The 12988-nt window shown below is 48.7% G+C and overlaps 1 protein-coding gene across 3 annotated transcripts in view; it reads right to left on the reverse strand.

Annotated features, from left to right (window-relative positions):
* The window catches only part of LMTK3 (lemur tyrosine kinase 3), a 124386-nt gene that overhangs the window by 61196 nt on the left and 50202 nt on the right, over nucleotides 1-12988 (reverse strand). For all 3 annotated transcript variants that reach the window (XM_075328638.1, XM_075328639.1, XM_075328637.1), the window contains exon 3: nucleotides 575-705. In XM_075328638.1, coding sequence (XP_075184753.1) covers nucleotides 575-705 — 131 coding nt within the window. The remainder of the gene's footprint in view (nucleotides 1-574; nucleotides 706-12988) is intronic.

Consider the following 12988-nt stretch of genomic DNA (forward strand, 5'->3'; position numbering starts at 1 on the left):
AAGTCGTTAACCCCCCGTCACATGTACTTACCTCCCGGGCGACCTCGCTGTGGGCGGCGAACATCCTCTTCCTGAAGGGGGAGTGAAGTTCGGCGTCACAGCGATGTCACACATTAGCCGGCCAATAGAAGCGGAGGGGCGGAGATGAGCGGGACGTAACATCCCGCCCACCTCCTTCCTTCCGCATTGCCGGCGGGACGCAGGTAAGCTGTGTTCGTCATTCCCAAGGTGTCACACGGAGCGATGTTTGCTGCCACGGGAACGACGAACAACTGGAGCACAGAAGGAGGACCGACATTTTGAAAATGAACGACGTGTCAACAAGCAACGATAAGGTGAGTATTTTTGCTCATTCACAGTCGTTTGGAGGTGTCACACGCTACGATATCTCTGACAATGCCGGATGTGCGTTACTAACGACGTGACCCCGACGACATATTGCCCGATATATCGTAGCGTGTGACGCCGGCATTAGGAAAGGACACATCTGTTCCATCCATTTGGATCTGCAGAATTCTTTACTGGCTTTCTTTTGTATACACGATTCTGTTTTATGTAGTGTAACTGATCTCACCTTGAATCCAACATCTCCTCTTTTACAGCAGAGACAGGTGAGGAGCAGGAAGATGAAGGCTAGTAGACCAGAGCAAGAGATAAGTACTACAGCATAAGGAGGAGCAAGAGGGGCCCTCTGAGACGAGCCATCTGCAAGAAGATTAAGGAGAAGAAATTGTTTAAAATGTTATTGGAATAGTAATTCAGCATTGATTTTATGCACATGATACAGTTGAAACCAGAAGTTTACATACACTCTCTATAAAGACCCATCTGCAGGTTTTCCCCTCCACTCTCTATAAAGACACATCTGCAAGTTTTTCCCTCCACTCTCTATAAAGACACATCTGCCGGTTTTTCCCCTCCACTCTCTATAAAGACACATCTGCAGGTTTTTCTCACTATCTGACATGAAATCAGAATAAAGCTGTCCTGTTTTAGGTAAATTAGGAACCAAAATTATTTATATTTGCCAAATGCCAGAATAATGAGAGAGACAATGTTTTGAGGCATTTTTATTACTTTCTGCAAAGTCAGAAGTTTACATATATTTCATTAGCATTTAGTACCATTGCCCTTAAACTGTATGACTTGGAATTTTTTTTATTTTATTTTTTCCAGATACCTAAAGGTGCCTCCATCTGTTCAAACAATTATATGCAAGTACAAACAGGATGGGAATGTCCAGCCATCATACCACTCAGGAAGGAGACAAGTTTTGTGTACCAGACATGAACATGCTTTGGTCAGACATAAGCACATCAACCCAAGAACAAAAGCAAAAGACCTTGTGAAGATGCTGGCGGAAGCTGGTAACCTTGTGTCATTATCCACAGTGAAACGAGTACTGTATCAACATAGGCTGAAAGGCCATTATGCGAGGAAGAAGCCATTACACCAAAAGAAACATAAAAAAAGCCAGATTAATGTTTGCAAAAACACACAGGAACAAAGACCTTAATTTTTGGAGACATGTCCTGAGGTCTGACAAAACTAAAATTGGACTGTTTGGCCATAATGACCATCATTACGTTTGGCGGAAAAAGGGAGAAGCTTTGAAGCCTAAGAAAACCATCCCAACTGTGAAACACAGGGATAGCAGCATTATGTTGTGGGGTTGTTTTGCTGCAGGAGGGACTGATGCACTTTACCAAATAGATGGCATCATGAGGAAAAAAGATTATGTGGCAATACTGAAGCAACAGCTCAAGACATCAGCCAGCAACATAAAGCTTGGGCGTAAATGGGTCTTCCAAATGGACAATGACCCAAAGCATACTGCCAAACTGGTTACACAGTGGCTTATGGATAACAAGGTCAATGTTTTGGAATGGCCATCACAAAACCCTGATCTCTATCCTATTGAAAATTTATGGGCAAAGCTGAAAAGGCCGCTGCGAGCAAGCGACCTACAAACATGGCACAGTTACACCAGTTCTGTCAGGAGGAATGGGCCCAAATTCCTACCAACTATTGTGAGAAGCTTGTGGAAGGAGATCCAAAATGTATGACCCAAATCATAAAGTTTAAGAAAAATAAAATAAAAAAAATTCCAAGTCATACAGTTTAAGGGCAATGGTACTAAATGCTAATAAAATATATGTAAACTTCTGACTTTGCAGAAAGTAATAAAAATGCCTGAAAACATTGTCTCTCTTATTATTCTGGCATTTGGCAAATATAAATAATTTTGGTTCCTAATTTACCTAAAACAGGAAAGCTTTATTTTGATTTTATGTCAGATAGTGAGAAAAACCTGCAGATGTGTCTTTTTAGAAAGTGTATGAGTGTATGTAAACTTCTGGTTTCAACTGTATGTTTGCAAATCTCTCCAGAGACATAACATAATGAATAATTGTTCCCTACCTTTCTATTTTAGGATTCATTATTGTAGGTCACATAATACAAACAAGTAACGATACCAATGTCCAAGCTCAAGAAAACGGGAATCTAATTCTTGCAATACAATAGAGCCGGGCTATTCTGAATTGGGGCCGTCATGAAGGAGACTCATAATTCATAAGAGGTTGACCACTACTTTTTCATTGAGGGCGTTCTATACTTGATCGGTGGAGGTGCAACATCCGGAACCACGGCTGATCAGCTGTTACTGGTGCCGTAGGACATTCTCGGATGCTGCCAAAACACATTTCCATCATATATATAGTGACTGTAGCTGGGTACTGCACATTCACCCCCTATTCAAATGAACAAAGGATGTATCTGTAGTGGATCAGCAGTACCCAACCACGGCCACTATAGTTTGCTGCTTTCCGGTAGCATCTGAGAACTTCCAGTAAGAACTGATTGGCAGGGTTCTAAGTGTCACATCCATATTCATCATATATTGATGTCCACTCTCAAAGATATCCCATCAATGAAAAAGTGATGACCAACGTCTTTAAGGCTAATGTGACGCCCTGGCGACCGCCAGGTGGTCACACAGTGTAGGCCCCCGCACAACACCTTCCCTCACAGGGTTACATACAGCCGACCTGAAACCCTAGTCACTCCCCCTTAGGGTAGGACAGGCACACCAGTGGGCAGGACCAGGCTGATGGAGAATGCCCACCTAGGGGTCTGGAGGACCTGGGGCGGGAGAAACTGTAGTTGAAGTTTGGAGTTCAAGTGGAGGAGTAGTGAGGAGGTGAAGCTCAAGTACAGAGAGCAGAGGCGCCGGGGTTGGAGCCCCGGTGTATTGGCTAGGTGGTAGACGGTGGTCCATGTCTGACAGGAGACGGAAGACGGCAGCCAGAGATCCGAGGTGGACCGTGGCAGGGTTGGAGCCCGCCGGTACCAACACCGGAGAACCGACCCGGAAACCATGCACAGAGGGGGTACTTGGACCCTGAAGCCAGGACTGGAACCAACGGCCTAGCTAATTAACCAATTGAGGGCGGGATTATAGGTCCTGTCCCAACCACAGTCCCAAAAGCAGACAACCAACCAGAGAGAGGGATAGGGCATACTCCAGGGCCCGGTAGATCCCACGGGTCAGCGTCAGCGGTCACAGCTCCCAAGAAAAGTACCGGGAGCGGACTCCCGCGTTCCACACCGGGAAGTCCACCACATCACAACACAGTGCAGAGGAAAGTGACACAGACCACCAGCCCGGGTGGGGGACCAGATTACACTCGGCTGTGGCGACTGGCCACCAGCACCTTGGTTAACTACTGGACTTGTCTGATTTATTTAACCGTGAGTAAGCTGAGACTCCCTGGTCTGACCAGGCGCGCCGGCCCCTGCCATCTCTGTCCCCTGCACCGAGTCACCGGGTCCTGGGGCAACCATCCCTACCCACGGAGGGGTTAACAACCAGCTGCCATCCCATCGCCCCTGGGTGCCCCACAGCAGCAGCGGTGGTGCCACACTTCACCACACACCGTGGGTGGCGTCACAGACCGATTACGGCAAATCCCGTACAAATACGTCCCCTTTCATTTGGAGTGTCCGCGTGACCCCTGGGTCCAGAGCATCCCTCGAGCCACACTGCGGATCCGGATCCAAGCAGCCTGACTGCTACTGACGTGGGGGCGGCACACTAACTTCACAAAAATCTGAAGAATTGAACCGGAGTATAAGTTTGAATGCACGCAAAGTATAAGAGCATGGTCACACTGGCCATAAAATAAAGAAAACCTAAGATAAAAATAAAATGAGCATAAATCCTGCCGTAAGCAAATAAGTAAAAACAAATAGTGCACAAAAATAAATAACATAGTGAACTCAATAAACAATTTTTTTTATCAAAAAAGGGTAAGAACCATCCAGCCATGACCGATTCTGATGGTATCTACACTCTCCAATATCAAAATAAGAATAAAAATATTCTAACAACTAACAATTGTATGTTATCATAGAGCATAATGACTAGACATTTGCATAATACCCCTATGTAGGTGGATAGGGACACAACTCGTTATAGAATAAACTGCTACATTTGATAAGAATTGGTGTATAAACACAATGGAGAACAATATTCAATTTCATAAAAATGAACAAATACTATAGATTAAAATACACTGAAAAAGGGTATTTCAAGGGAATCCAAGAAAATATCCACAAGGCTTGGAAATGTACATGACAATATTTGTAATCAGTTTATTGACTTTGAAATAAATTTATAAAGTGACATTAATATACTTTCATGTTAAATACAGTGGTAATGGAAAGCCAAGGGATGTCCCAACATGTGTTTCACATTTGCTTTCTCAAGTGTTTCCTGTCCCCTAGAGAAAGCAAAAGCTTTATGGATATTTTCTTGGATTCCCTTGTAATACCTTTACTTAGTATGTTTTAATCAGTAGTATTTATGTTTTCTTTCGTACTTTAATAAAATTTATATTTTTTTTTATGAAATTGAATCCTGTACTCCATTGTGTTTAAAGGGAACCTGTCAGGTGCAATATGCACCCAGAACCACGAGCAGTTCTCTGTGCATATTTCTAATCCCTGCCTAACCGTCCCTGTATACACTAGCATAGATAAAGGGATCTTTAGAAAAAGTATTTCTAAACATCTTTTACCATATGCTAATGAGCGCAGGGACATCCCCTGGGCGTTAGTTCCCCTTGCTAGTTGGCTTCATTAGCATGTAAGTACACCCTGTGGGTCCCTGTGGGTGTGCTAACATGCTAATGAATGCGCAGCACTATAGGATGATCTCACTCACCTCTCCACTGCTATCGCTGCCCGACGCTGGATGTCGGCTCAGTGCGCATGACCCCGGAGTTCGGGTCATGCGCATTACTTAAGTTTGAAGCCAGGACGTGTACACCTGGCTTCATAGTGCGCATGACCCAAACTCCAAGGTCATGCGCACTGAGCCGAAATCCCCTGTTGGACGCGATGGCAAAGGAAAGGTGAGTGAGATCATCCTCTGGCACTGCACATTCATTAGCATGTTAGCACACCCAGAGGGGCGTACTAACATGCTAATGGAGCCGACTATACAGGGGAACTAACGCCCAGGGGACTAGTCCCCTCGCTCATTAGCATACGATAAAAGATCTTTAGAAATACTTTTTTTTAAAGATCTCTTTATCTATGCTACCAGATACAGGGACGGTTAGGCGGGGATTACCAATATGCACCCAGAACTGATATTAGTAATTTGAACAAAATACACATCTCAATAATTTTAGATTATGTCTCAACAAGACCACTCCATAGAAGCATAAGAACCAAAAAGACCAGGAGTTTTTATAGGCAAAAATAAACAATCTTTATTAATACAAAAAGTACACATATATGAAATATATACGAAGATTAAAATAGTGCTATAAGGGGAAAAGACACCCAGGGACACGTGGGACAGGAATAGCACTCTCATATAGGTGTCAAAAACTATGGGTATATAAGTCAGGCCTCAGTAGACTATAAAGTACAATCATATAATAGGCCAAAAATTCAATTGCTTACCCATTATGTAGAGAGCGTCGCAAGTGCGTCCCACAGGTCACAGAACCCTACCACTACTTTATAGTCTACTGAAGCCTGACTTATATACCCATAGTTTTTGACACCTATATGAGAGTGCTATTCCTGTCCCACGTGTCTCTGGGTGTCTTTTCCCCTTATAGCACTATTTTAATCTTCATATATATTTCTATATGTGTACTTTTTGTATTAATAAAGATTGTTTATTTTTGCCTATAAAAACTCCTGGTCTTTTTGGTTCTTATGCACCCAGAACTGTTCGTAGATTTTGGTGCATATTGCACCTGACAGGTTCCCTTTAAACACTATCCTTACCATGTGTCAGAAAAGACCTCAATGTGATTAAGGGCAGACAGGGACCAGATCCCGAGTATGGACACTCAGCCATGAGAAGCTATATAAATGAAATACCCAGCTCAGAAAAAGAGGCTCACAACTTGTTTTTACTAAATGCAAGTGACTAGTTTGCACGTTGCAAATTTACTGCAGATCGTCTATGCAGAATTGCAATATACATTACTACATATCATAGGAACACATTACATTACAATTCATGACACAATATTTACATAAGACGCAGGACATTGTTCACATTACACTACATAACAACACATTTGAATGTGTCAGAGAAAAAATATATTTTTGTACCGTGTTAGCCAGTAGAGATAAAATTGTTTAAAAGAACTGAAGTCCTCAGTGGTTGATACCGTTTAATGGCCAACTGAAAAGATGGTAATAATAGCAAGCTTTCCAGACTACGTAGTCTCGAAAGCTTACTATTATTACCAGGGGCGTAACGACCGCGGTCGCAGCGGTCGCCATCGCGACCGGGCCCGGGCAGTTTGGGGCCCGCAGGGACCCGACAGATCAGCAGCCAGCTCCTCTCAGTGAGAGAGAAGCTGCGCTGATCTGTCACAGTGCACGCGCCCACTATATGACCCGCTGCCGCCCCCGACACCGGGCCCTCCTGCCCGATGTCAGCGGCGGCACCGGGGCCCCCCTCCCCCGTCACCGCGCACAGTAATAATGAAGCATAGAGCGGCCAGCGCCGCTCTGCATCATCATACTCCCCCTGTGCCTGCGCGGTGACGTCACTCCTGTGCGACTGCTGTGCTGAGTGCACAGAGCGCAGGGAGGGAGGACGCCGACCGGAGCACCGGGAGAGAGAGGAGGACGAGCAGCAGTGGAAGGAGGAGAGCAGGGAGTACAGCAGCAGTGGAACAAGGAGACGTCAGGACAGAGCAGCAGTGGAAGGAGAAGATCGGTGAGTACTTGTTTTTTTTTTTTTTATATATATATAGTGAGTACACGGTGGTCAGAGGCCTGGGGTGGGGAGGCTGCATGATACTGTACATGGAGGCCTGGGGTGGGGAGGCTGCATGATACTGTACATGGAGAACTGGGGTGGGGAGGCTGCATGATACTGTACATGGAGGCCTGGGGTGGGGAGGCTGTATGATACTGTACATGGAGGCCTGGGGTGGGGAGGCTGCATGATACTGTACATGGAGGCCTGGGGTGGGGAGGCTGCATGATACTGTACATGGAGAACTGGGGTGGGGAGGCTGCATGATACTGTACATGGAGGCCTGGGGTGGGGAGGCTGTATGATACTGTACATGGAGGCCTGGGGTGGGGAGGCTGCATGATACTGTACATGGAGGCCTGGGGTGGGGAGGCTGCATGATACTGTACATGGAGAACTGGGGTGGGGAGGCTGCATGATACTGTACATGGAGGCCTGGGGTGGGGAGGCTGTATGATACTGTACATGGAGGCCTGGGGTGGGGAGGCTGCATGATACTGTACATTGAGGCCTGGGGTGGGGAGGCTGCATGATACTGTACATGGAGAACTGGGGTGGGGAGGCTGCATGATACTGTACATGGAGGCCTGGGGTGGGGAGGCTGTATGATACTGTACATGGAGGCCTGGGGTGGGGAGGCTGCATGATACTGTACATGGAGGCCTGGGGTGGGGAGGCTGCATGATACTGTACATGGAGGCCTGGGGTGGGGAGGCTGTATGATACTGTACATGGAGGCCTGGGGTGGGGAGGCTGCATGATACTGTACATGGAGGCCTGGGGTGGGGAGGCTGCATGATACTGTACATGGAGGCCTGGGGTGGGGAGGCTGCATGATACTGTACATGGAGGCCTGGGGTGGGGAGGCTGCATGATACTGTACATGGAGGCCTGGGGAGACTGCATTATACTGTACATGGAGGCCTGGGGAGGCTGGCAGCATTATTATAGATGGAGGCCTGGGGAGGCTGGCAGCATTATTATACATGAGCCCTGGGGAGGCTGGCAGCATTATTATACATGAGGCCTGGGGAGGCTGGCTGCATTATTATACATGAGGCCTGGGGAGGCTGGCTGCATTATTATACATGGAGGCCTGGGGACGCTGGCTGCATTATTATACATGGAGGCCTGGGGAGGCTGGCTGCATTATTATACATGGAGGCCTGTGGAGGCTGGCTGCATTATTATACATGGAGGCCTGGGGAGGCTGGCTGCATTATTATACATGAGGCCTGGGGAGGCTGGCTGCATTATTATACATGGAGGCCTGGGGAGGCTGGCTGCATTATTATACATGGAGGCCTGGGGAGGCTGGCTGCATTATTATACATGGAGGTCTGGGGAGGCTGGCTGCATTATTATACATGGAGGTCTGGGGAGGCTGGCTGCATTATTATACATGGAGGCCTGGGGAGGCTGGCTGCATTATTATACATGGAGGCCTGGGGAGGCTGGCTGCATTATTATACATGGAGGCCTGGGGAGGCTGGCTGCATTATTATACATGAGGCCTGGGGAGGCTGGCTGCATTATTATACATGGAGGTCTGGGGAGGCTGGCTACATGATTATACATGGAGGCCTGGGGAGGCTGGCTGCATTATTATACATGGAGGCCTGGGGAGGCTGGCTGCATTATTATACATGGAGGCCTGGGGAGGCTGGCTGCATTATTATACATGGAGGCCTGGGGAGGCTGGCTGCTATATTATACATGGAGGCCTGGGAGGCTGGCTGCTATATTATACATGGAGGCCTGGAGAGGTTGGCTGCATTATTATATATGGAGGCCTGGTGAGGCTGCATAATAAACATGAAGGACACCTTATACATTGAATATAGAGGTGTAATATACATAGAGGTCTATGAGGCTGCATTATACTGGAGGTCTATAGGGCTGCATTAAAATGGAGGTCGGGGGGGGGGGGCTGTATAATACAAAATGAAGGGACACCTTATACATGGAATATAGGGGTGAATTATACATGGAGGAGTATGGGGCTGCATAATACCATCTGAAGTTTTATGGGGTTGTGTTATAATACATATAGGACTATGGGGGCTGCATTATAATATATGGAGGACTATGGAGGCTACCTTATACATGGACTATGGAAGTGCATTATAAAACATGGAGGACTATGTGGTGCAGTATAATATATGGAGAACTATGGGGTGAATTTTAATACATGGAGAACTATGGGAAATGCATTATAATTGAAGGGCTACTTTATACATGGAGGATTATGGGGGTGCATTATAATATATGGAGGGCTATGTATCTGCATTCTAATATATGAAGGGTTATGTGAGACCCTTTATACAATTATTTGGAAGGCTATGTGGGGGCTGTTATAGTATTTTGAGAACTTTATACAGGGGGGACAAAGATACAAGTATGGGATGGAAATGTTTTGTGCTGAGGGAAAAAGGCTCTTTCCCTCAGCAGCCAACTTTCCCATGCTCTGCTATACATCTCTCAGCACCCAGCTTTCCCATGTTCTGATATACATCTCTCAGCACCCAGCTTTCCCATGTTCTGATATACATCTCTCAGCACCCAGCTTTCTCATGCTCTGATATGGGAAAGCTGGGTGCTGAGGACAAGATAAATATCAGAACATAGGAAAGCTGGGTGCTGATAGAGGGATTTCAGGGTGCTGTGGGTGAGAGCCAAGTGTCAGCGTCATTATCCTGTACCCCGAGTGTCAGTGTCATTATCCCTTACCCCATACCTCCCAACCGTCCCGGATACAGCGGGACTTTCACGCTTTACGTTGTTTGTCCCGTTGCCATGATCGGGACGGCCGGCTCCCGGGCTCCGCCCACCCACTCTCTCTCCGCCTCCCTGCTTTTCCCTCCTACCATCCCAGTAGACGTGGCATAACAGAGAGGAGCGCTGCCTGTGCTGCTGCTGGTACAGTAAAATCTCCCCAGCGCTGATTTCCCTCCCTCCCCCCCCCTCACCCCCGGCCGGAGCCTCTCTGTGCGGTCGGCCGGCCGCCTGTCTGTGCGGTCGGCCGGCCGCCTGTCTGTGCGGGCGCCCCCCCGGCCGCCTGTCTGTGCGGGCGCCCCCCGGCCGCCTGTCTGTGCGGGCGCCCCCCTGCCGCCTGTCTGTGCGGGCGCCCCCCTGCCGCCTGTCTGTGCGGGCGCCCCCCTGCCACCTGTCTGTGAAGGCGACCGGCCACCTCACTGTGTGGGCGACCGGCCGCCTCACTGTGGCTCCCTGCGTTTCCATGCTGGAGGCCCGCCGGCTGCCTGCGTGTCCATGCTGGAGGCCCGCCGGCTGCCTGCGTGTCCATGCTGGAGGCCCGCCGGCTGCCTGCGTGTCCATGCTGGAGGCCCGCCGGCTGCCTGCGTGTCCATGCTGGAGGCCCGCCGGCTGCCTGCGTGTCCATGCTGGAGGCCCGCCGGCTGCCTGCGTGTCCATGCTGGAGGCCCGCCGGCTGCCTGCGTGTCCATGCTGGAGGCCCGCCGGCTGCCTGCGTGTCCATGCTGGAGGCCCGCCGGCTGCCTGCGTGTCCATGCTGGAGGCCCGCCGGCTGCCTGCGTGTCCATGCTGGAGGCCCGCCGGCTGCCTGCGTGTCCATGCTGGAGGCCCGCCGGCTGCCTGCGTGTCCATGCTGGAGGCCCGCCGGCTGCCTGCGTGTCCATGCTGGAGGCCCGCCGGCTGCCTGCGTGTCCATGCTGGAGGCCCGCCGGCTGCCTGCGTGTCCATGCTGGAGGCCCGCCGGCTGCCTGCGTGTCCATGCTGGAGGCCCGCCGGCTGCCTGCGTGTCCATGCTGGAGGCCCGCCGGCTGCCTGCGTGTCCATGCTGGAGGCCCGCCGGCTGCCTGCGTGTCCATGCTGAATGGGTGTGGATGGGGAGTGGATATGGGCGTGACTGTGAAATGGGTGTGGTTAGGGGGCGTGGCCTAAAAATTTGCCGCGGCGCGCTATGCGCGCCGCAAACTTTATCCTTCTTTTCCTTCTTTAAAAGTTGGGAGGTATGCCTTACCCCAAGTGTCTGTGTATGTGGAGGGGGGGCCCAGGTCTAAACTTTGCACCAGGGCCCATCCAACTCTAGTTACGCCACTGATTATTACCATCTTTTCAGTTACCCATTAAATGGTATCAACCACTGAGGACTCTCAGTTCTTTCAGAGAAAAAAAGAATAGATCTACCTGTGGCCAAACATTTTTGTAACCCAGACCACAGCATCATGGACATGAAATTGCTGGTATTGAAAGGAAACTTGAAATCCCAGAGAGATAGGAGACTAGGGGAGTACAAACTTATGATGACCTTTGATACTTTCAGATCAGGAATGAATGTGTCTCATGGATTTATGTCTGTTTACATCAATTAAGGAATGTGCTCCTCAAACCATCTGGGGGCATCACAGCCCCACACCAGACCCCAATCAGAGGACAATACAACTTTCACACTGCTTATCTATGACCTGCTGCAATATTTATGGCCACAACAGTTTGTCCTCTTGCCATAGTGATAGTTCTGCTTCACATAACTTGTCTTCTTAACTGCCCTATTCTGTCCTGTTGTGTATAAATGTGACTCTTCAGATTTTGTGTTATACCATGCCTGATGAAGAGACCTGAGTAGTCTCGAAAGCTTGCTATTATTACCATCTTTTCAGTTAGCCATTGAAAGGTATCAACCACTGACAACTCTTAAGCGGGCTTTACACGCTACGATGTCATTAATGAATTATCGTCGGGGTCACGGTGTTTGTGACGCACATCCGGCGTCATTAACGATATCGCAGTGTGTGACACTTATGAGCGACCTTAAACGATCGCAAAAGCGGTCAAAATTGTTTGCGGCGGAGAGGTCGTCCTGAATCAAAAAATCGTTTTCTGCTTATTAGCGATGTTGTTAGTCGTTGCTGCGGCAGCACACATCGCTGTGTGTGACACCACAGGAGCAACGAACATCTCCTTACCTGCCTCCACCGGCAATGCGGAAGGAAGGAGGTGGGCGGGATATTATGTCTCGCTAATCTCCGCCCCTCCACTTCTATTGGACGCCTGCCGTGTGACGTCGCTGTGACGCCGCACAAACCGCCCCCTTAGAAAGGAGGCGGTTTGCCGGCCAGAGCGACGTCGCTGGGCAGGTAAGTCTGTGTGACAGGGTTAAGCGAGGTTGTGCGGCACGGGCAGCGATTTGCCCGTGTCGCACAACCGACGGGGGTGGGTACAATCGCTTGCGAGATCGCAGCGTGTAAAGCACGCTTTAGTTCTTTTAAACAATTTTCATATGGAGACCTACTCTTCATAGCTGTTTGCTAGACCTGGTACTAATGAACCAAGTTGGCAGACAGCCACGAGCCACACGTCATAAGCCCGTAAGCCACATGATTGAAGATCCCTGGACTAATATGTAAGGGGATCTTAACTTTCTTATGTTGGGATTATCTGCCACCAGCCTGTACTGCAGTAATAAAATATTAGAAATGGAAACATACAAGTCCGTTCACAAGTCACCATATCAGGCATTGGATACTCTAAAGAATCTGTAATAAACAGAAGTGGTTCCGCACTGAACCGTGCAATACTTTACACCAAATACCTTGGAACAGCCTCAGTCCTCCTTTTAGAAGAAATGGTAATGGGGGCACGTGGGCGAGGAGAGGAGATATCCAAAACAGAAGTCCATAAAGTAGAAAAGCATGGCATACACCATCC

This window comes from Anomaloglossus baeobatrachus, chromosome 11 (assembly GCF_048569485.1).
Source record: "Anomaloglossus baeobatrachus isolate aAnoBae1 chromosome 11, aAnoBae1.hap1, whole genome shotgun sequence".
NCBI lineage: Eukaryota > Metazoa > Chordata > Amphibia > Anura > Aromobatidae > Anomaloglossus > Anomaloglossus baeobatrachus.